Raw genomic sequence first — 22,203 nt, forward strand, 5'->3', positions numbered from 1 at the left:
CATTAGAGTATTAGTAGACTGTCTATTTAAAGACAGAAAGACATGAACATCTTGGATGAAGTGGGGGTGAGTCAATTATAAGGAATTTTTAATTCTTTAATCTGCTGACACTTTATTTTGATGCTCCTCAACACACATTATAATGACTATAAGTAACTTTGCAACTACATGTCAACTTATTCTACTAACCCGAACCCTAACCTAACAGTCTACTAATAATCTAATGAGAGTTAGTTGGCATGTAGTTGCAAAGTTATAATTAGAAGAATGTCTATAGTGGACTAATAAAATAATATCTAACCAGGTTTAATGCAACATTACATTGGAACTGTATTTGTCTGTCCCTCAAAGCTCTGCACGTTCATACAGTGAAACCGAAGGTCACATGAGACTAATGCGTCAACAGAGACCTTGGACAGCACTTGCCCAAAGCGCAGCGCAGCGTAACCCTGCTGTCGGACAGGTGGCCACGTAACAATGGCCTCGACACCGTAAACTATCACAGACCCACTGCAGCGAGAACCAGAACCAAACGCACTTGCAATCCCCTCACAAGTCACCAGATTTGATTAATTCCTCAGAAGTCGAAGCATAGTTTTGGGATTTACTAAGGGTTTCCAGAGCATAGACAACTTGATTAATTGCTGTCCCAGCAGTAGCGAGAGTTTCACAGAAATGTTCAACCCCTGCAGATCCGTTTGGCAGGGCCGCTCGTCTCTTAACCTCCCTCTTTACCACCATTTTCCCAGTCCTCAGGGGAACAGGCCTTTTTTTAGAGCGCCGACACTTCCCAACGTGCCTCAAATAATGTCACAGGACTCTCATTTATTAATGTCCCGCCTCCTACACACAGCTTTATGAACAGAGGTCAGTGCATATTATAATACAAGCATGCAGATGCAGAGTCCTTCATTAATGCAGTAAAGTCATTATCGCAAATTATTCCTAGACAGGGTGATCAGGAACCCGATGCAAAGTGGAGAAGACTTGTATCTTCCTAAAGGGGTATATTTCGTGATAATTACCAGCTGACTATTCCACATATTACTTACCAAAAAATAAATACGTAGACATGAAATGTTGATTTGAGTCTAATGTCAGTTGATAGAAATGAATATCTGAGCTGCTAGATAAAATGTGAGATAAAAACTAGAATCTGGTGAATATCATTAACATAATAAGGAGAAAACACATCTTTCTATTGCTTTATTCTCTCTGGTTGCCCGTAACAACAACAAACTTACAGAGAACCGCATAGACCAATTTGCAGGTGTCCTCCTAATGATCTTAATGAGAGGGTTCTTTGTAATGGATCAGTCAAAAAGACTCAAGAATCATTAAAGGGGTCCTATAATGCCCTTTTCACAAGATTTAAAATAAGTCTCTAATGTCCCCAGAGTGTGTATGTGAAGTTTTAGCTCAAAATTCCCCACAGATATCTTTTATAGCGTTTTAAAAAATTTCAGGGTATGCAAAAACACACCGTTTTTGTGTGTGTCCCTTTAAATGCAAATGAGCTGTTGCTCCCGGCACAGAGGGCGGATCTTCAAGAGCTTGTGTGTGTGTAGAGCAACATGTAGAGCAACAGGACGTTTTTTGAATGATTAGTTGATGAAATTTATGTTGCTGATGTGGAGTTAACTATCTTCAATTAGTATATTCTGACTAATGAACAAGGGATGTGCCTGCCTGTTTACTGCAGTCCAGATATGTCTGTTATGGAAAATGTACAACCCATCATGAAAAGGAGAATCGGACAGTGATGACCACAGACTGTTGAGCGGCTGTCTTATATCAGATGAAATTGGGCAAATATTCCACTTGCAAAACTGCAACAATTAGTATCCTCAATTCCCAAATGATTAAGACGTGTAATTAAAAGTAAAGATAATGGGACACAGTGGTACACATGCCTCTGTCCCAACTTTTGTGGTGTGTGAGGCAGCCATCAAAATGTACATCAGAATGTACATTCTTTGTACATTTGTCAGCTAAATAAAGATTCAAGAGAATTAACAAATCACAGATTCTTGATTTTATTGCATTTTACAAAATGTCTGGAATTTACAACTATTCTGGAAATGGGGTTGTAAAATCTGCGTCTAAAACTCTACAGACCTGTAGAATCAGAACACAAGTCATTCACAAAGTTTCCCCAGTCATTTGCATGCTAACTAATCAATTATTAATCATGGAATATGATCATACATTCAGAAGAAATTGGAGCTGGCACGTTTCTGTGAGGTCTGTAACAGAAGTCATGCTGCGGTGGGTTTCGTTCTCAACCACAAAACAGTTGAAGACCTCTGGATTAATCACTGCTCTGAATATTCACTGCAAAAATCCTTCAGCGGCTAAATATAGATGGCTGATTAATAAAACATTAACACAAATGGGGGGATGGGGAGTCTTAATCTAATAGTCCTAAAATTGGTGGAACATTTAAGAGTCTTATCCAATGAAAGTAAGGGAGAATCATGGGTAAAGAGTGGGGTGGTCTTTGATGTAAGAGCAAAGCTGATCCATAGGTTTCTGTCGAAGCGGCTAATCCAGATCAAGACACCCTGGAGCGACTCTGGAGACTGAGAGACTGAGGCCACATCCACACGAAGCCAGAGCTTTCCCTATCCCATCTTTTTTTTCCTCGTTCTAAATTTATTTTCGTAAACACAGCGTCGTCTCAAGAAATATTAGTGGTGTGAACCTACACGGTTCGGTTCGATTACGATTGTCATGTCATCGATTCAGTTCAATTCGATATCTTGATGCATCACGATGCACTGCATCCTCAATTTTCAATTTTACTTAAAAAGTGTGTGTGCATGTATGTGCGCGTGTGTGTGCGTGTTCGCCTGTTCGGGAAGTCGCAGTGACAGAAACATTGACATTCCAGTTTAAGTTTCAAGGGAGTAAAGTCTGTTTATGCCATTAAGAAAATGAAATTCTGTCAAATCAATTTTGTTTTAAAGAAATGTTCATTTAAAAGCAGCGCTCATTCATCAGTGTATAATGTTACCCTAGAGACGCGCGCATCAACCGTCGCCGAGTCCGCTGTTGTAGGTGACGATCATCCAATTTGTTATTTGATCATCGGGTGCGGATACTTAAATCAGAGAATATTATTGGGGCGGGTGGATGATTTGTTTTTGGCTGTGGATTCGGGTGACGTGGAGCTCGTCTGCTCAGACTCTGCAGGCGCTAACAGCTCGCGGTGAACACGGCTAACGTGGTTTATCAAGTTAGTGGTATTACCTCCTGCATATTCTATGTGTGCGTGACATGAGCGCACACAGCGCGTGTCTTCTCCAGGTCGTGCTTACCAGGTTGTTCATAAGAGCCGAAATGTGCCCAGATGTAGGCTTTTAAAGTAGTTTGAGCATTTTTAAGTACTCACAATCGCGTCTCGCCTCCCTCTGCCTCTACCGCGACAAAGCACATACGCGATGAATGACGTCAGAAAGGCGTCAGTACATTATGATCAGTTATGGTCTATTACTGAACCGATATCAAATCGTCCTCGTCTCCATCGTGATGCATCGTAGAAACAATTCATTTCGACACCGCTAATAAATATATGCGTACACACGAAACCACTGAAACAGACTTAAAACGATGTGGTAAACATGCCAGACCAGTATGTGGCGCTGTAATTCTACCACAGAGATACACTAATTAAGGAGAAGAAGACTTGGAGCGTGCGCATAACCTTGCACGCTCTATATGAACCCAACACGACAGCAAGATAAAGACGAAGATTGCTCACCGTAGTAGCATACGAGCAGAAGATGTTGCTTTAGTAAAGCTAATAGGCTCAGTAGCTTCTGCAGCGCGATCACAAGCATATAGTCCGCCATTGTTGTTGCTGTTGTGTGACGTAGCGGTGTGTGACTAATGCTGACACGTGGTGTGATGACATCATCGTTTCACAAAATGTACGGATTGGCTGTACACACGATAACGCAAGGGTGTCGGTTTCAGATTTATCCACTCTGGGACCCAATTTAAAAAAATAGCGGTTTCAGTTTCCTAAAATGCCGGATCCGCCTGGACGAAACGCCAATACGATACAAAATTTGTAAATATACAGCTAAACACGTCTCCATGTGGACAGGGCCTGAGAGACTGATCTGCAAAGCTTCACACTGATCTGTGACCAGCCAAAAACTATACCATTTACAGCTTTGATACTGGTCTAAGATCAGTATGGAAGGAAATATGTCAACCAGATTTTATTGGTGCAAAAATTGCGCTGCAATGCTAAAATGTTTGCCAGGGCTTTCCAAGGTGTTTTTTACGGGAAGCTTGTTTCCACCACAGAATAAAATATTTTAAAAGATAATTGTGACTTTTTTCTCGTAATTGTGAGACATAAAGTCAGAATTGCGTGATATAAAGTCAGATTTGCATGTTATAAAGCCAGATTTGCGTGTTATAAACTCACAATTGCGTGTTATAAAGTCAGAATTGCGTAATATAAAGTCAGAATTGTGTGATATTAAGGCAGAATTGCGTGTTATAAAGTCAGAATTGCGTAATATAAAGTCAGAATTGTGTGATATTAAGGCAGAATTGCGTGTTATAAAGTCAGAATTGCGTGATATAAACTCACAATTGCGTGTTATCAAGTCAGAATTGTGAGATATAAAGTCGCAATTACCTTTTGAAATGTTTTATTCTGAGGCGGAAACAAGTTTCCATAGTTTTGAGTGTTTTAGTGTGTCGGTACTTTTGATATGAAAAGTCTCAGCTTCCAAATTCAGTCTATTTATGATGAAATTCAGTCAATAAATGTGTTTTAACTGTGTGGTGTCTTTAATGTGTGGTGACAGATCGCTGTAGTGCCAGTTCAAGCGGCTTGTGAATGTGAACCGATCATCTCTGCCTCTTTACTACTAGCTACAGCACCAAATAAACACGAACGAACATCAGGAGGAGTGTTGAAAGATACCGTACAACTTGTCTCATGTCTCATGAAATTGCTCAATCAACCACGGAAAGATATCAATAAAACAGCTTGTAAACATTATCATATTGCATAATTTATACAGGCAGATAGTAGAGTTGAACTACCGATTTAAAGAGGATACCTATGCAATCATGCGAGCGTCAGCATCCCTCTTATCATCAACATCTTCAATTCAAAACCTAGACGACTCTGGCTTGTTTAGAACAAACATCAGACATACAATGTAAGATATGGGAATATTTGTGAACGAGGGACTCTACATAGGCCAGATAGAGTATATGTTCTGTATTAGCAAGGGTAGGTTGTCAATGCAGGACTTGTTTCGTGATATATTGGTTGTCAGGACTCGGTTGATCTCTCTCCTCTCCTGCTTTGATTTAATTTTTTCATGTGACAGCCGCTCACAGCTGATCGTCCTCTGCAATCCCAGCAAATGCTGTTCATCTGTCACAGCTTCACCTCTCTGACAGCCGGACGCCGCTTTAGCCTCATGTCAGGCCTGACGGTGGATCTGGCTCGGGTCTCGACTGTTTGAGCTGCTTTTCAATAAAGCAATGTTGATTAAAATTCTTCATCTCTCTATTGCAGAAGCTGTCAGTGCAAAAGTCATGGGTGTTTATAGTGCCGCGCAGGGATCGGTCTGTCATTTTTTTAATGCAAATTATTCCTGCCCACCCGCACTTTCAGACGCCCTGCCATCATCCACCACTGAATCTTGCATTATTTTATTTTCATGATCATCTTCACAAATAAACATAACTTTTATTAATTTGATTTGATTTGATTTATTTATTTGACAGGGACAATGCAAACAAACATAGTGTCAAAACCAAGCATGTCACTGATGTGTTGCATATAAAGTTTATAGCTATTGCTAATTTTCAACTCCTATCCCTGGAAGGGCTTTTACACACAATAAAATGTACATAATTAACTACTTCAATAAAAAAAAATAAAAAAAAAATAATAATAATAATAATAAGCCTCAATTTTGAAGCCTCAATACAATCGGCAGACGTAAAAATCTAAACGTAGGCTATAAACGAACTGCCCAACTTCTACGTCCCCATCATTAAGCTTCTGAAGACTTGTATTTCCTCTAAAAAGTCTGAGTTAACATAGTTTGCAGGGACTAGTGAGTAGATGAGTTTACCTGATGATGTTCAGCTGATGATGTTTAATGTCCATGAAACCTCTGTAGTTGCATTTAGACACTTGTTAGCAACCCCCCTTTTCACAACAAGTATCTAGCTCACAAAAATATGTTCTAAAGGCCAGGACACACCAAGCCGACGTCAAAGAACTGGCGGCGATGAAAGCTGAATGTTTTGTCGCATCTCGTTGGCCGAATCGCTGTGCTTGAACACAATAAAGTACTAAAGGACACTGTCAACTCGCATGTGTGTCCTCATGCACTGACTCGTTCTCTAAGCTGAACAGCCAATCAGAGTTCTCTCTCTTACATACGGTGATTCAACATGCTGAATTGGTCCAAAATACCCTGACGGTGTCCGACTAGATTCAATGCTGCGGAACAGACAAAAATAATAATAAGTTGATGTTCAAAAACGCCCGACGGCCGACTCTCACGCAAAAAAAGTACAAGGTCGTATGTTGTAGAAAAAAAATCAGAAAACATCATAAACTTGAGTTCACCACAAAAATTCAATGGAACTGGAATTGCTAAAATGCAACTTGGTTCCGGATTTTGGCCTACAAAAATATGTCATCCTTATTTCATACACAGAATACAATACGACATTTCCCAGATGATCCATTTGAGACACATGAATGTCAGTGTAGATTACAGTATGAAATGTTTCTTCGGCAGCAGATGAGTCAGTCATCGGCTCAGAGCTTCAGTTTTAACAGCCTTCGCCGGCCCACAGTGTGGAGGAACGGCCCTTACATCCGCACAATACAGAAACTGTGCTGACGGGTTGGAGAGCGTGTGACTAACAGGTCAACGGTTAGTTAGTGTGGGCTACATCTGTGCAGATGCGTTCCCTCTTCAACCCGAAACATCGCAAAACACGTCATAAATGCGTGTGCAGTGCAGCTGATGCTCAGTCTATAGTTAGGAGACTCCATGTGTGTCATTTCCTCTTTCTCCTACTGTATCTGTCTTTGGCTCTGTTTCTGAAGAGCAACTCGAGAGGCGAGATGAAAGCCGCAGTGTGTGTGTGTGTGTGTGTGTGTGTGTGTGTGTGTGTGTGTGTGTGTGTGTGTGTGTGTGTGTGTGTGTGTGTGTGTGTGTGTGTGTGTGCGACGGATGAAAGGCTTCGTCGAGGAGAAAGCTTGGCCAGTGGCGTCTCTGTCATGTCGCGATTGTTATGCAGCTCGTGCCAATATTCTGATGTGCAGTGACATGATTATATGGACTGATGTGTCTGTATAGGAGAAAAAACTGATCACAAAACTGATCACAATCTAAAAACCACATATTGTGCAGTATTTTTTATTTCACTGGATGCTGGATCTCTACTCTGATGACGAGGGCGGGGCAACCTGTCACTCACATGAGATCCACCAATAGCAAACCACAACCATCCAATCATCCAATCAATTCCTCACAGACAAAATCAAGCCCCACCCACATAAGTTCTTGTTTGAGAAGCACAATTCAATTTCTTGTCGACCTTAACAAGTAGTGTTGTAGTACTTGAGTCAATCTCTTGAGTACCTTCCAAAGATCTACGGTGCAATGTGCTTTAATCAAAGCAGCTCACAGGTATTCAATGCTTTTATCAGTGTGTGTTCCCTGTCAGATCCATGCTGAAACACCGTAAAAGTAAAAATGTGCAGCTTGATTTTTTAAAAATGACTTTTGTTGGTGTACCCTAGGTTGAATCAGTCCCTAATAATACTTTTGACCTCATGTACATGTCATGTTTCTGTGATTAAACACTTTTAACACCAGCTGAGCTTCAGAAGTTCATGACAGGAGTTTTGAAGCCACTGAAATTCAGCAAATCAGTGTTCAGTTCTTTCAAAAGTGCTGATTGTTGTTACCCAGTAAATTGTAAACAAACTTATCGCATATAGTAAAAAAAAAACACTTTAGCATACTTTTAAAAATAATACTTATTATGGAAAAATATACTTTAAAATATATACTTAAGTGCCAAGTGAATGTATTGTTTTCGAACACTTAGATGGATGTTAATTGCAATTAAATGAAAATGTATAATAATTTGAATAAATTTATATTAAATGTTTTTAGACTGCTTTAGATATCTTTTTTAACCCACTTAACAGGTCTAATTAATATCTTTATATGTAATTTAATTTGCATAAACATACAGCAATTTCATAATTCTCTTGTAATTGAAATATGGTAGTGTGCTGCTGAATGCATTGATAAGCATTTATGATCAATTACAATATACTTCAATGTCATTTCAACTGACCCTTCTGGCCAAATGTCTTGCATTTAAACATATTTGCAATGCAACTTAGTACATTTAAAATATGTGAACTTTAAATGTTAAAAAGCACATTAATTCTATAATCAAGCACTTTCCATGTGCTTTACTAGCTATATGTTAGTCAACACATCAAAATAAGTGTACTATTATTAAAACTGTAAAAAAAAAGTACTTTAAATGATTACAAAAAGTGCACTTTTGAAAGTGTCCTCTCTTTAAAGTGGCCTTGTATTGCATTACAATTATCTTCACATGGATTTTGAGGTACACTACAAGTGCACATTCAGTACATTTAAGCACACTTCTTTTTCGCAATGGGTTTGCCAGATTAAGAAAGTGTTGCCAATTTTTTCTCTTATATTCACTTTACAGGTAATATTAAGGTACATCAGCATCACTCTATGTAACTATGCAAGCAATAAGCAGCCATATAACAACCATATACAGGAGGATATAAATAAGGTTTTGATCAGCAGATATTACACCGCAGTCTAACATCCCACATCATTGGGGAAAGTGTGCATCAGTTCAGCAATATGTCAACATGTATTACTGGGACAGTGTGATCAGCTCCAAATCCAAGGATAAATGTTCACCACCTGTCTGTGTCCAAACAATGGGCTTTTAACACATTTCAATCAGTAATCTCAGCCGTTCAGGGTGAAGAGTTTCCACGCTCGAATAGAAAGGGATGCACACAAGTTTGTAGAAATAATAAAAAATTGCGTCAAATACTAATGCCTTTTCACCACCACAGAACTAGACAGAAGCAAGAATGAAAAACTCCAATATGCCACTTATTGGAAAGGATATTTGTGATAGATTAGGAATGTCTTGGCTAATTGCATTCATCCTCTTTAATGGCTTTAGCCATTGCAAACACTTTGTTACAACTTGAAATAATGATTCATCCTCCGTTCATTCGTCCTTCAGCTGCAGCACGAGTCTCAATCTACTGCATGTTACTCAGTGTAATAAAGGTCAGTCAAAGACAGTGAATCACAGCTGTGACTGGGCAAATGCAGAGACACTGAAGCTCTTCAGGTTTATACTGACACGAGCTCATGTCATGGGTGTGCTGATCCATCAGTCACGGGGAAGCACGGCGCGTCACCGCAGCATCAGCACCTCAACTCAACACAGGTCGCAGTGCACGAGCATGAACATGTCAATGATGTATTTCATCATCAGCAATGCATGTGCAAAGACATCATGCCAGTCATGCCAGCGTTGTGGTTTCTCGAAAAACTGCAGCTGCTTCTCCGTGCGGTACAGTGGTACAGTCAGATATCTATGCAGTAGACAGATAGACACACACACACACACACACACACACACACACACATAAATATCCTCACCTGTGCTGTTCGTGTAAACGACACGCGTGTCGGTAATGATGCTCGGGTCACTTCGAGATCTTCCTCTCTGCACAACACGATCTCCTGATGCCTCTGATGTGGCCATGGAGATGAAAACACACCATAAAACACAGAGAAGCCAATCTGCGAGCGGGAATATGAGCAGCGAGCGAGGATGTGATTCAGTTTGACAGCAACAGCAGCGCTGGAGGAGGAGAGCGCGCGTACGCGTGCATGTGCGCGCGCGTGCTGATGATGATTGGGAGCCAGGCACATCTGGGGGGACAATCGGGTTATCATCATTATTATTAGGATTTATTATTTTATTAGGTATTGTTTTTTGTTTTTTTTGTTTTTTATAAAACAACTCATTGCTACAGTTATTTAATGCATGGATGCATATCAAGTCATGTGTTTTGGCATCCATCTTGGTTTTATATAAAGTGGACGTGTTTAGCTCTATTAAAAACCGTGATATGTCATATAATCAGTGTTATTTGACATGCCCATTCAATAGAACAGCGTTACAGTGATTTTTCAGAGGAACTGGTGAATGATTAACATGTGATGCCCTCTTGTGGGCTCTTTATGATAGTGGAGCCACACACACCATTGTAAACAGTCTACAATGAGTAGCTTTATGAAAGTATTGCACAAATTCCACAGCCATTATTTCAAACATTTATAGCTATGTTATACTCACACTATTACTAGTATACTACTTTACTCACACATTGGTCAGATTGTTAAATCATCCTTCTTCCACTTGTGGAAAACTGTTCGTATAGGCTACGCCCCTCTCTTAACTTTGGAGATGCAGAAACTGTTATCCACGCTTTTATAACCTCCAGTTTGGGCTACTGTAACTCCATAGAGGCTTTCCCACCAAAGCTATAGGCCTATCGCCTTCAAATGGTGCAAAACTCTGCTGCTCGAGCACATAATAAAAAATCTGCACATATCACTCCTTTACCAACTTCACTGGCTTCCTGTGGTCAGTCGCATCCAGTTAAAACTTTTAGTCTTATAGTTTATAAAGCCTGTCATGGCCTCGCACCTCAATACCTTGAGTTAGTGCAACCATATGTTTCTGCCCGGACCCTTAGATCTGGCAATGACAATTTGCTTGTCGTACTCCAGTATAAACTCTCTACTGTGAGTGTTAGGGCTTTTAGTGTTATAGGCCCTATGGAATAAGATGGACTCTAACATCCAGACCTTCAAATCTCACCTCAAAACTCACCTATTCACCATGCTCAGTAAATCATTATTTTTCTCTCTATTTCTCTGTCTTCTACTTTTCATTTTGTATGTTACATGTTTACATGTTCTTTATCGAAATTGATGTTTTCTTTGATTCTATAACTTCTCATGTTAATTATTTGTAATTATTGGTTGTCTCCACTGCTTTTCTGCTTGTTTGATTGTTATAATAAGCAGATTGCTTGTCTCTTTGTCTGTCAACTGTTTGTATTATTTTGTGAAGCGACCTTGGGTTCTTGAAAGGCACTATAAAAACGTATTATTATTATTATTATTATTATTATTATTATTATTATTATTATACTCACTTGTTATATAACTTTATAACATATATCACTGGGTTCTAAATCTTCTACAAAGATGAATTAATTCAATTATTTAAGGACATTGCAGACTTATTTTTGTTTCTGTAAAGATAACACTCATATGCAAATGTTATGTATCATTTGAAATGCTGCTTAAGTTACGACTCATTTGGCCAGCAGATGTCCTCAGCGTGCGGTGTTTCTCCTTCTAAGTTCAGAACAGTGAATCATGGTTCAATTGATTCAACGATTCAGAACTGATTTCTACAATTACTAATGTAATAATTTCAATTTATATGCACCAATACAACAATACATGGCCAGATCTAGCAAGAAAAAATACTACAATATTTTAAGCACGCCACGTGGGCAGTACCTCCGTGAACATTTTGACTGATGACGCAAATGAATCGTTATGAGCTTTTGAATCGATCCAGAAGATCCGTCCACCACACAGATACAGTCAGTAAATATGGCTGAACGCGGTAGTGAATCTCGAGATGACATTGTAGCAAACCATATGTCTAATTCAGGTAAAGCTGATCTCAGAAGTGTTCTGGTTACAAGTGTTTTGAATTTAGAAAAGCTCGACACCGACCTGTACAGGTAAACAAATATCTTTTTCAAAATATTGAATCTATTAGATTTACTTAGCACCAGTAACCTTAACATACTTCCAGTGAGTTAGCTATCTGATCTTTAATAATGCTCTCAAAACGTCAGCACAAAAACTTTATTTCTGGAACGTTATATTCTGGAACGTTGGACGTTCTTCTAACATTTTATAAACATAACAACTTGTTTCAGAACGTTCATAGAACATTCAAAAGTAACATTCCAGTAATGTTTGCAAAATTCTAAAATGAATGTTCGTATAATCAAGAAAACAACCCTTTTAAAACATTTAAGAAATTAGAACGACGTTCAAACTGGAATGTTTTGAACTTTCACCTAAAATTCAGAAATAAGGTTTTAAAGGGTCAGTTCACCCAAAAATAAAATGTTTCCATATGCTGATTAACCCTTCGCTAAGCCACGCCCGAAAACCGCCACTGGCCAATCGTGTCTTAGCAACCGTAACTAGGCGCGGGAGGTCTGGCAAGCTTTCCAGCGAAGGAAACATGCCGAAGCGTTGTGCGTATGGATTGTGCTAATCTGATACCCGGTAGGCTATCCTAAAAAAAATTTTCCTTCCCGAAAATCTAAAAGCCAAGGTGAGAAATGATGTGCATGGATCAGCATTGTGGGAGACCCCATTCACAACTAAGTGTCGACAGGATTAACAAAAACACATATTGCTTGGAAGTTGGAAATAATTAGTTCTTTGTTCATAATGCACATGTTTTAACGTAAAATAAGACGTTTAAAGACAAGAGGGAGGCTCACTGACATACTTTAAAATATATTTCAGCATTTTGTTAATCGACGGCCTACTAACGTTACCCCTGCCCTCTGCCCAGACTGAGTAACTTTAACCCAATCCGATCGCGACTCTCCCGGTGTTAGTGTTATTCCACAAAATGTATGGATATACTGTTTGATTTATAATTATTAGATTATTTTCACATTTCACTTACCCTGCAGTGCACGAACATAGCTGTTCCTCGATTTGTGTGTTTCCCATGTGAAGGTCAGCGTATGAGACGCTGCTGCTGCGACTATAGGCTTTAGCTTCAATTTTTATTAAATTATTCTCTAATCGGTTGTATATTATGTTGTGGATATACCCCTCAAATGCACACTGCAGTCCCTTTAGTCTTGCTCTCCCAGATATTTCACATGTTCGCCAAAAATTACTAATTATCTCATTGGGAATGTCTGACACCGGTGCATACACACTGTAATAGATGTGCTAGACGCGAAAGCTTGACACGCGTAGCAACAGTAACTACGGAGGGCGGGGCTTAGCGAAGGGTCAATTTATTCATCCAAGCCATCCTAGGTCTTTATGACATTTCTTCTTTCAGCAAAACACAATCTGCATTGTCAAAAAATATCTCAGCTCTTCCAAGATTTAGAATGGGAGTGAATGGTACCTTAGATTTTAAAGCCCAAAAAAATGCATTCATCCATCATAAAAGTAATCCATACAGCTCCAGGGGTTAATAAAGGCCTTCTGGAGCGAAGTGATGCATTTTTGTTAGAAAGAATGTCCATATATTTTTAACTTTATAAAGCTAGGAAGAGCCAGTGTTCTGCAAAGAAGAAAGTCACATACGCCTAGAATGACTTGATGGTGAGTAAATTATGGGATAATTTTAATTTTCATATTCAAGGGTGAACTAAGGAGCTTTATGAAAATGTTCTTAGAATGTATTTTTGTTAGCTGGGCTTCTAAACTAACAAAGGGTACCATGGTATTTCCATGTTTGTTTGTTTTTCTTACAGAGGGACACATCACTGGGTTCCTCGCACTAAACGCCTTTTCGGTGGCCAGATTGTTGGACAGGCTCTTGTAGCCGCAGCCAATTCAGTCAGTGAACATCTCTATGCTCATTCACTGCACTGCTACTTTGTGAGAGCAGGTAAACTCAGATGTTATCTAATCACACATGGAAAGTTTGGTTTTCCCTTTATTTCTCAACAATTGTGTGTTCAGGGGACCCAAAGGTACCTGTGCTGTACCAGGTGGAAAGGACTCGGGATGGCCGCAGTTTCTGTGTGCGATCTGTGAAGGCCGTTCAGCACGGTCAGCCCATACTGATCTGCCAGGCGTCGTTCCACACGCAGCAGCCGAGTCCACTGGAGCATCAGTTCATCATGCCCACCGGCCCTCCACCGCACACACTGCTCACCGTCGAGGAACTCATTCAGCGCTACCTCAGGTCTCAGCACAAAACTATGTGTTTCCCATAGTGAATTATAATTATTAGTCATATATTATATGCAGGGTTTCAAATTTACTTTTTCACCCACCGGCCAATTTGGCTACTACATTTTTAAGTTACCAGCCATTCAGAACTTCTACTAGCCAAAAATAAAAAAATTAACCCGATTAAAGCTCCAGTCCGTAACTTTTTTGGGTTAAAATTATCCAAAATAAATTTTTGAGCAAGTACATAACCAGCCAGTGTTCAAAACTCTCTGCTTGCCGTTTCTCCATTCAAAATGGTAAGCTTGTAATAATGTTTTTAACTCCAGTGGTACTGGTGGATTTACGTGGGAAATTTGAGCATGTGTTTGCGTCGTTACATCTGTACACATAAAGAAGAGTCTCGGCTAGTAGGCTACGAGTGTGAGGATGTTGAGGTGGAGATTATAGCCTTTTCTCACAGCACTTGATATAATTAAACTTATTAATTAGATGGCGGATCCAGAAAGGTTCAAACAACAATCACAAGTGACAACTGGAGATTCACCCGCTGTAAAATGCGAAAGACTTCAGAGTGGCTACAATAAAAAAGAGACTGCAACCGGCCCATGCGGAAACAAGGATAATATCGGAAGGGCATTTGAAAGGTGGCGTGAACTCTGTGTTTTGAAGGGGTTCAAAACGGACGCAGAGACCGCTTTTTTTCCTTCTGACAGGTAAGACATAAGCGATCGATAGATTTAATCAGCGTGATTTACTGCAATGCTTTGTTTCCCTTAGCTGGTCAGAACAAAAGTGGATATTACATACTTGTTCAGAGGACATTTTCCGGTGAAAGTTTTTATGTTGGTCATACTTCCAAAAAGTATAATCTGTGATTGTGAATACCAGTATCCACACCGGCGACTGACAGCCGCACATTCTCCTCAAAACATCGGATTCATCCGCGCTGTGCCGTGCCGAGGCACAACCCACATAAAGTTAATAATTCCACGAATAACTGCAATTGCAGATTTCGAACAGAGATGGCGACAAAGAGTAAAAACTACGGACTGCGTCACAGCTTTTATTTATATATATATATAAAATTTGGATTTTATACTTTCATTTCTTAATCAAACAAAATCCTGTAATCCAGCATCTCCTCTCTTCCTCTTTCATCCTCATTACCAAAAATGTGTTTTAGATTTACAGATCAATACAATACAAAGAAAATGTAGGATGTTGGAAAATAACAATGTTTTTTCTGCTAAAGGTGCATTGTGTGATATTTCTTAGGATCTATTAACATAAATGCAATATAAGATCCATAACTATGTTTTCAGTGGTGTATAAAGACCTTGCATAATGAACCGTTATGTTTTTATTAGCTTAGAATGAGACATTTATTTCTCCATAACCGCGGGCGCCCCCTTCTATGGAGGTCGACATATTGTGTGGTCATGTTTCTACCGTAGCCGACAGTGAACATACAGCGCTACAGAGCGCACTTCCTCACTACCTTGAAAAAAATGTTTTCAGTGGTGTATAAGACCTTACTTAAAGGCACACCGCGGACTTTGTGATCTAAAGAGTTGACGCATACGAGTTATTTTAAATGATTCCTCAGGCCAATATACAGCGCCTGACACTATCAATGCTCCGAGCGGGGCTGCCCTCTTGAAATGCCGCCTATGTAAGTTTGGAGAAGGCGCACAGTCTTTGGCCAGGTCATGTGACCTGGAGAATGCCTGGAGAACGTATAACTTTACGACCGTCACGTGACCACAGGCTCTGATATACCCATGGAGCTAAGGCTTTTGCTACTATTTTTCCGCCTGCTCGACTATTGCCTGGCCATGGCTGAGGCAAGGAAAAAGTTTAAAACTGCTTCTGAGGAGGCAAAAAAGAAAAAATGCGAGAGGGATCGTGCTCGAGGGAAATCGTGCCCCTAGTGGCCAAAAAGTTACACGGTGTGCCTTTAATGAACCGTTATTTTTGTATTACCTTAGAATGAGCAGTTTCTGTCTACACACACCGCAGGTTCCCTTACATTGAAATGCACCGACATGTTTCTACGGTGGCCCTAAACGGACAAACGTGTTTCGTTACTATGTTGCTCTTCGTGCAAAGAAGCAAGCTTAGTTCAGCGAATAAAACAATGACACAATGATGAACAAGTAACAATAATATTCGCAATAACATATAGTTTTACTGAATAATTAAGTAAACATAATTTCTTAATTTATCCTTGTAAAGAAACCTCATTGCTGAACTGGCTACTCTCTTCTGTCTCAGACGATGACATATTTTCCTGTCGGCCACCGTAACTTTTGTTGGTTGCAATTCGTAACCTCACCACTAGCTGCCGCTAAAAATCACACACTGCACCTTTAACCAAATGCTTTTTAATCTTCGCTTTTGCTTCAATGCAAATGAACAAGCATGCCGTTATTTGTTGCGTATGACTGGCATGTTCCTGTAAGCCAGATATGCGCAGATACTCTGCAATACGCTGTATTTAGTATTTGCACTAAATCGGTGTAGATTTGGCTTACTCGAACTTCCCCAGCAAAGTGATCAAGGATAACAAGTAACACGCCAAATTGGCTAGTGATTTGACAGCGTTACCCGCCACAGTTAATTTTTACGGGTGTTAATTTCAAACCCTGATTATATGACTTTCTTTTTGTTTACAGTGATCCAAACCTGGCTGATAATACGCGCCAGGGCCTAAATAAAATACTTGCTGATGAAGTTCCTATAGAGATCAAGCCAGTCAACCCACCTGATTTTTATAGACATGTTGCCATGGAACCAAAGACGTTATTCTGGGTGCGAGCGAGAGGACATATAGGTAAAATAAGCATGTCATCTCACCACTTTTTTATAGTTAAAACCACCTATAATGATGCAATTCACTCTCAGAATTTTTTTGCAATTATGGTACCTTTACAACAGCTTGTCACTATGACCCTTAAAAGGACATCTGTGTATTTTATTTACACATATATAAACACAGTAGAACATAACAAGGCACAAAATTGTCCAAGCTGTTTTTGCACATTATTTCTGACAGTGTACATATAAATGTGATTAATGTAATTAATGTGCTATAAAATTAGTTGTGAGGTTAAAATTAAAATTGCAAGATTATTCTTCTTTTCAGATGTATGAACCTCTTATTAATTTTTCATTATTCGGGATTCCCGTAAGTCAAGAAAAACCTGGAAAATTTACCTTGTCAAAAAGAGGTTCAATTTAGCATACTTATTCTAAAAAGTTTTATTTATTATATATTTAATAAATATTCTAAAATATTTACTATGGAAATTATATATTTCAAAAGAATGAAACTCAAGTGCAAACTGGATGCAATGTTTTGGGCATTTAATTTAATTTTATTTACAGTTAATTGAAAATGTATTATAGTGTGCAATGTTAATCCATGTAATGTAATGCAATGTTAATCCAATTAGTTGAGTGCTTTTTTGACCCTCTTCAGTACATCTATACATGTGTTATTTCATTATTACTTTTATTGTCTTTGAAATATGGTAAAGTGTGCTGCTAAATGCACTGACAAGCAGTTTTGATAAACTAAAATATACCATGGAAAATCTGTCATGTATTTAAATATATTTTTAAACGGCAATTTAGAATATTTTAAATAAATTAACCATTAAAGGTAATATACAGTTGAAATTATAATCAACTTATTTAGTATGTTAGTCAACACATCAAAATAAGTGTTGATTAAAATATAAAATGAACTTTAAAGTAAAAGTTTTAAAGAGTTAGTTCACCCAAAAATTATGTCATTAATGACTCACCCTAAAGACCTCCGTTCATCTTCGGAACACAGTTTAAGATATTTTAGATTTAGTCCGAGAGCTTTCTGTCCCTCCATTGAAAATCTATGTAGGGTATACTGTCCTTGTCCAGAATGGCAATAAAGACATCATCAAAGTAGTCCATGTGACCTCAGTGGGTTAGTTAGAATTTTTTTGAAGCATCGAAAATACATTTTGTTCCAAAAATAACAAAAACGATGACTTTATTCAGCATTGTATTCTCTTCCGGTTCTGTTGTCAATCCGCGTTCACGAGGCCAGTGACGCTGCTGACGTAAGACGCTGCTGACGTGTTATCTGGTGCGTCCGTGTATTCGGGTTCAAATAAATATGTCTGGTTAAAAAAAATGCAAGTCTTCCCCTGTGTCGAAATCCTTAGACATGTTTGCAAAGATTGTTTTGTTTACAGCGTGCGTCTCCCTCAGACTGTAAACGAAGCTCGGACGCACCAGACACACGTCAGATCGTCTTACGTCAGCGGACTCGTGAACGCGGATTGACAACAGAACCGGAAGAGAATACAATGCTGAATAAAGTCGTCGTTTTTGTTATTTTTGGAACAAAATTTATTTTCGATGCTTCAAAAAATTCTAACTAACCCACTGAGGTCACATGGACTACTTTGATGATGTCTTTATTGCCTTTCTGGACAAGGACAGTATACCGTACATAGATTTTCAAAGGAGGGACAGAAAGCTCTCGGACTAAATCTAAAATATCTTAAACTGTGTTCCGAAGATGAACGGAGGTCTTACGGGCTTGGAACGACATGAGGGTGAGTCATTAATGACATCATTTTCATTTTTGGGTGAACTAACCCTTTAAATGTGTTAAGACGTTTTTATTAATATTATCTGCAAGGAGTTTGACTGGAGAAGTCATGGAATTTAGTAAAATCTTTATAGAGATCTTCAAGTCCTGAAAAATCCTACTATGAATATACATTTGTTTGTTACAGTGTGCTCTAAAATATTACATGTTACATTATTGCGATTGGAATCTCTGTAAAATTATTTTAAAAATTGCTTTAAAAATTTTTTTTAAAGGTTAATAAAGAAAAGTTATGGAAATTCATTAGTCAGTTGTCATTCATGGCATTCTGTAGTCAGATAATGTTGTTAGATTCAACTCAGATCAAAAATGAAGTTCTATTTTTTAAGTCATATATTAAGCAATTAAGCATGCTGTATATTAAAAAACCTGTTGTGTTTATTTTGGATATTGACTGTACTTTACTTGTTTAATATTTCTGAATATAGTATGTTTTGTGTTTTAGGACCTGGTGACATGAAACTGCACTGTTGTGTGGCAGCGTATGTATCGGACTACGCTTTCCTGGGGACGGCACTGTTACCGTACCCAAATTACAGGGCCCAGTTTTCCGCCTCTCTGGATCACGCCATGTGGTTTCACAGCACATTCAGAGCAGATGAGTGGATGCTCTATGAATGCGAAAGCCCATGGTCAGGTCAGCAGCTTCCATCCATTCTTGCATGTTCATGTAGTTCATAAATAATGCACTGCATGATTCCATTCGAGATTTTTAATGTTAGTTTGGGGATATCGTGCAAAAACAAGCCGTATAGAAACGACAAAATATGATTAAAGTCTCCCTGTGGTAAAAATCCAGCTTTTAATGTTGTTTATATGTCTATATGGTGTTTTTATAATGCTTTAAGACAAACCATGTATAAATTCACAAGTCGAGAGCATTGCTGAGTATTTTCTCCTTAAAACGGCAGTGAATCTAAAACACGGTTTGAAATCGCTGGTGTTTCTGATGTCACAAACTACCTTGTAACCAATCAGATCAACTTGTGATTGTCAACGAGTTGATCGCTGAGCTGAGTGTGTGAGTGGAGGCGGGGCTCATTTGCATATTCATAGAACCGCATATACTAAATGGGGCAAGGGTGTCGAGATCTCGAGGTACATTCAAGCTATGTTAAGGCAAATTTTTCGAAGGATTTTTTTTTAAAAAATGTAATTTTGGTGATCAAAGATGAGTTTTAAGGGATATAATTATTGCCTATAGGGGGGACTTTAAATTCTACAAAATAATGTGCTCAATTGAGGCGTATAATTGTTTTATCCTATAAGACGACGTGCATAAACTACGATGGAAACACATTTACAGAATAAATCCCTTGATGCGAAACAAACACCTCATGCGACTTTGCCTCAGCAGAGGCTGTGATTGGATAACTGGACTAACCAGCGGACCAATCACATCGCAGCATCTCAAATGTTGCTTTGGTGTTTCTGAAACGCTGGAGTCAAAAGTTTGTCATCAGAATGATTTGGTTTAATTCCCTCCAGAAGCTTCTCACACGATTGTGTTCCCGAACACCAGCATCCGGGTGCAAGAGAACATGGCAGCGTTCATTGTGTTTCGTCTGAAAAAATAACCCAAATGCAGCAACTTCCATTTAATTACAGATATTTTGTGCTAGAAAGTGACGATTTTGGTCTCTTGAACGCATGTTTGATTCCGAAATGTTTTACGTGCTACTCCAATTTTGGTGTGGAAACATAGCTAGTGATGAGTATATGATGATAATAAACACTATTAATATGTTAATGCATTGGTCCAATACACCTGTATTTCCCATCAGGCGGCAGCAGAGGCTTCGTCCAGGGCCGTTTGTGGAGACCGGACGGTGTTCTCGCAGCTTCTTGTGCCCAAGAAGGAGTGATACGAGTCAAGGCAGTTTCTCAGAGTAAACTATAGAGGATTGAAAATATACTCTTAAATAGTATTGAATTCTTGAGATGCCTTATGATAGTTGCCAGGCTGACTTATTTAAAATGTATAATTTGTCATATTACAACCATAGACTGTAAAAAAAACACATTAATAATACAACATTAATAATACATAAGCATAATTACAATGCACAATCAATTTCAAGATTGCAGTTGGTCTGTAGAATTTGGCGTAACAGCACTTATATGCTTGCTTTTTTTGTGACTTGTGCTAAAATTATTTTCTATTTAGGTTAGGCTTACCCTGTTCAAAATGTTGAAGACATGTCTTTGCTTATGAAGTGTAATGAACAATGGGGTTAAGTTACCTTTACTGTGTTTAATTAACAAAAACCCTTGAAGTCTTAAATTACACAAACTCATACACTGCAAGTTGTGAATGTGGAAATTTTTTAAGTGTAAACAATAAATGTAATTATTTATAATTTATTATTCAACTAAACAATCTGAGGTTGTGTAGTACATTCAGGCCCTGTCCACACGGAGACGCGTTTAGCTGTAACGTTATACGTACAAATTTTTTATCGGATCGGCGTTTCGTCCAGACGGATCCGGCGTTTTGGGAGACTGAAACCGCTATTTTTTTAAACCGGGTCCCAGGGTGGATAAATCTGAAAACGACACCCTTGCGTCTTCGTGTGTACGGCCAATCCGTATATTTTGTGAAACGATGATGTCATCACCCCACGTGTCGACTAGTCAGACGCGCTAAATCAGTAACAACAACTGCGACTACTTGCTTGAGTTCATGCTTCAGAAGCTAATGAGCCTCTTTTATTTCTTTATTTTTTATTTAGGCCTACTTTAATGTAGTTTTATTTTATTTCTTTATTTTACTTCTTTATTTGTTTATATTTCTTTCTTATGCTATGATGCTTGTATTTTGTCTGATTAAGACATTTCGTATTTTGTAGGGATGTGCATTTCAAGCAAAAATAATATTCGACGATCGCTGGGAATTATTTGATTATTATTCAAAAAACGCACCTCTGCCCCTCATGCTCACCGGTGACACGGCGTTCGCTCCGACATTACATTTCTCTGTTTTGTAGGCCAACATGTTGTAGCCATTAAAGAAAAGTTAGTTTCATATTTATGTTTAAATAATATGTTATTTTTTCCATTTCATATATGTTGATTATATGAAAAGTGAACAGCGTGAGTAGCCTAATCATAAGATGCGCAATATCGAGACGCATCATTTTGACCACTTCATTAAGTTTTGTTTTATATAAAGCCTTTCTTTAAAGTGAATTTCGTTTTGTATAAATTGTATCTTAATTTTAATCAATGTTATATCAACCAATTGCCTGGATTTAATAAATAAGAAGCAAATATAGCAGACAATAACCATCAGGACATGGAGGCGCCGACGCGATATAACTTGCATTGCACGTGAACTGGAGCTTGTCTCATAAATGATCAGACACTCATAAATATATCTAAGCTTGAAATGTCTACTTTTAAACAAAA

At 38.6% G+C, this 22,203-nt stretch overlaps 2 protein-coding genes across 2 annotated transcripts in view; one reads left to right on the forward strand and one right to left on the reverse strand.

The window, feature by feature from the left end:
* Nucleotides 1-10,022, reverse strand: part of phactr3b (phosphatase and actin regulator 3b) — a 107,151-nt gene extending 97,129 nt beyond the window's left edge. The window contains exon 1 of the mRNA XM_077202627.1: nucleotides 9,753-10,022. Within this exon, the coding sequence (XP_077058742.1) occupies nucleotides 9,753-9,858 (106 nt within the window). The 5' untranslated portion in view covers nucleotides 9,859-10,022. The remainder of the gene's footprint in view (nucleotides 1-9,752) is intronic.
* A 1,734-nt stretch (nucleotides 10,023-11,756) lies between these two features.
* On the forward strand, nucleotides 11,757-22,203 carry acot8 (acyl-CoA thioesterase 8). Its single transcript, XM_077202647.1, has 6 exons — nucleotides 11,757-11,926; nucleotides 13,709-13,845; nucleotides 13,920-14,145; nucleotides 16,811-16,968; nucleotides 19,241-19,432; nucleotides 20,580-22,203. Exons 1-6 carry the CDS (start codon nucleotides 11,793-11,795, stop codon nucleotides 20,693-20,695), a joined length of 963 nt encoding a protein of 320 aa, XP_077058762.1. The 5' UTR covers nucleotides 11,757-11,792; the 3' UTR covers nucleotides 20,696-22,203.

This window comes from Siphateles boraxobius, unplaced genomic scaffold (genome assembly GCF_051911475.1).
Source record: "Siphateles boraxobius isolate OS27281-9 unplaced genomic scaffold, OSU_SipBor_1 5, whole genome shotgun sequence".
NCBI lineage: Eukaryota > Metazoa > Chordata > Actinopteri > Cypriniformes > Leuciscidae > Siphateles > Siphateles boraxobius.

Coding starts and splice junctions, on each gene's coding strand:
- acot8 (XM_077202647.1), top strand. CDS start 11,793: ATGGCTGAACGCGGTAGTGAATCTCGAGATGACATTGTAGCAAACCAT. Junction 13,846..13,919: donor CTGCTACTTTGTGAGAGCAG/GTAAACTCAGAT, acceptor TTGTGTGTTCAG/GGGACCCAAAGGTACCTGTG. Junction 14,146..16,810: donor CTCATTCAGCGCTACCTCAG/GTCTCAGCACAA, acceptor TTTTGTTTACAG/TGATCCAAACCTGGCTGATA.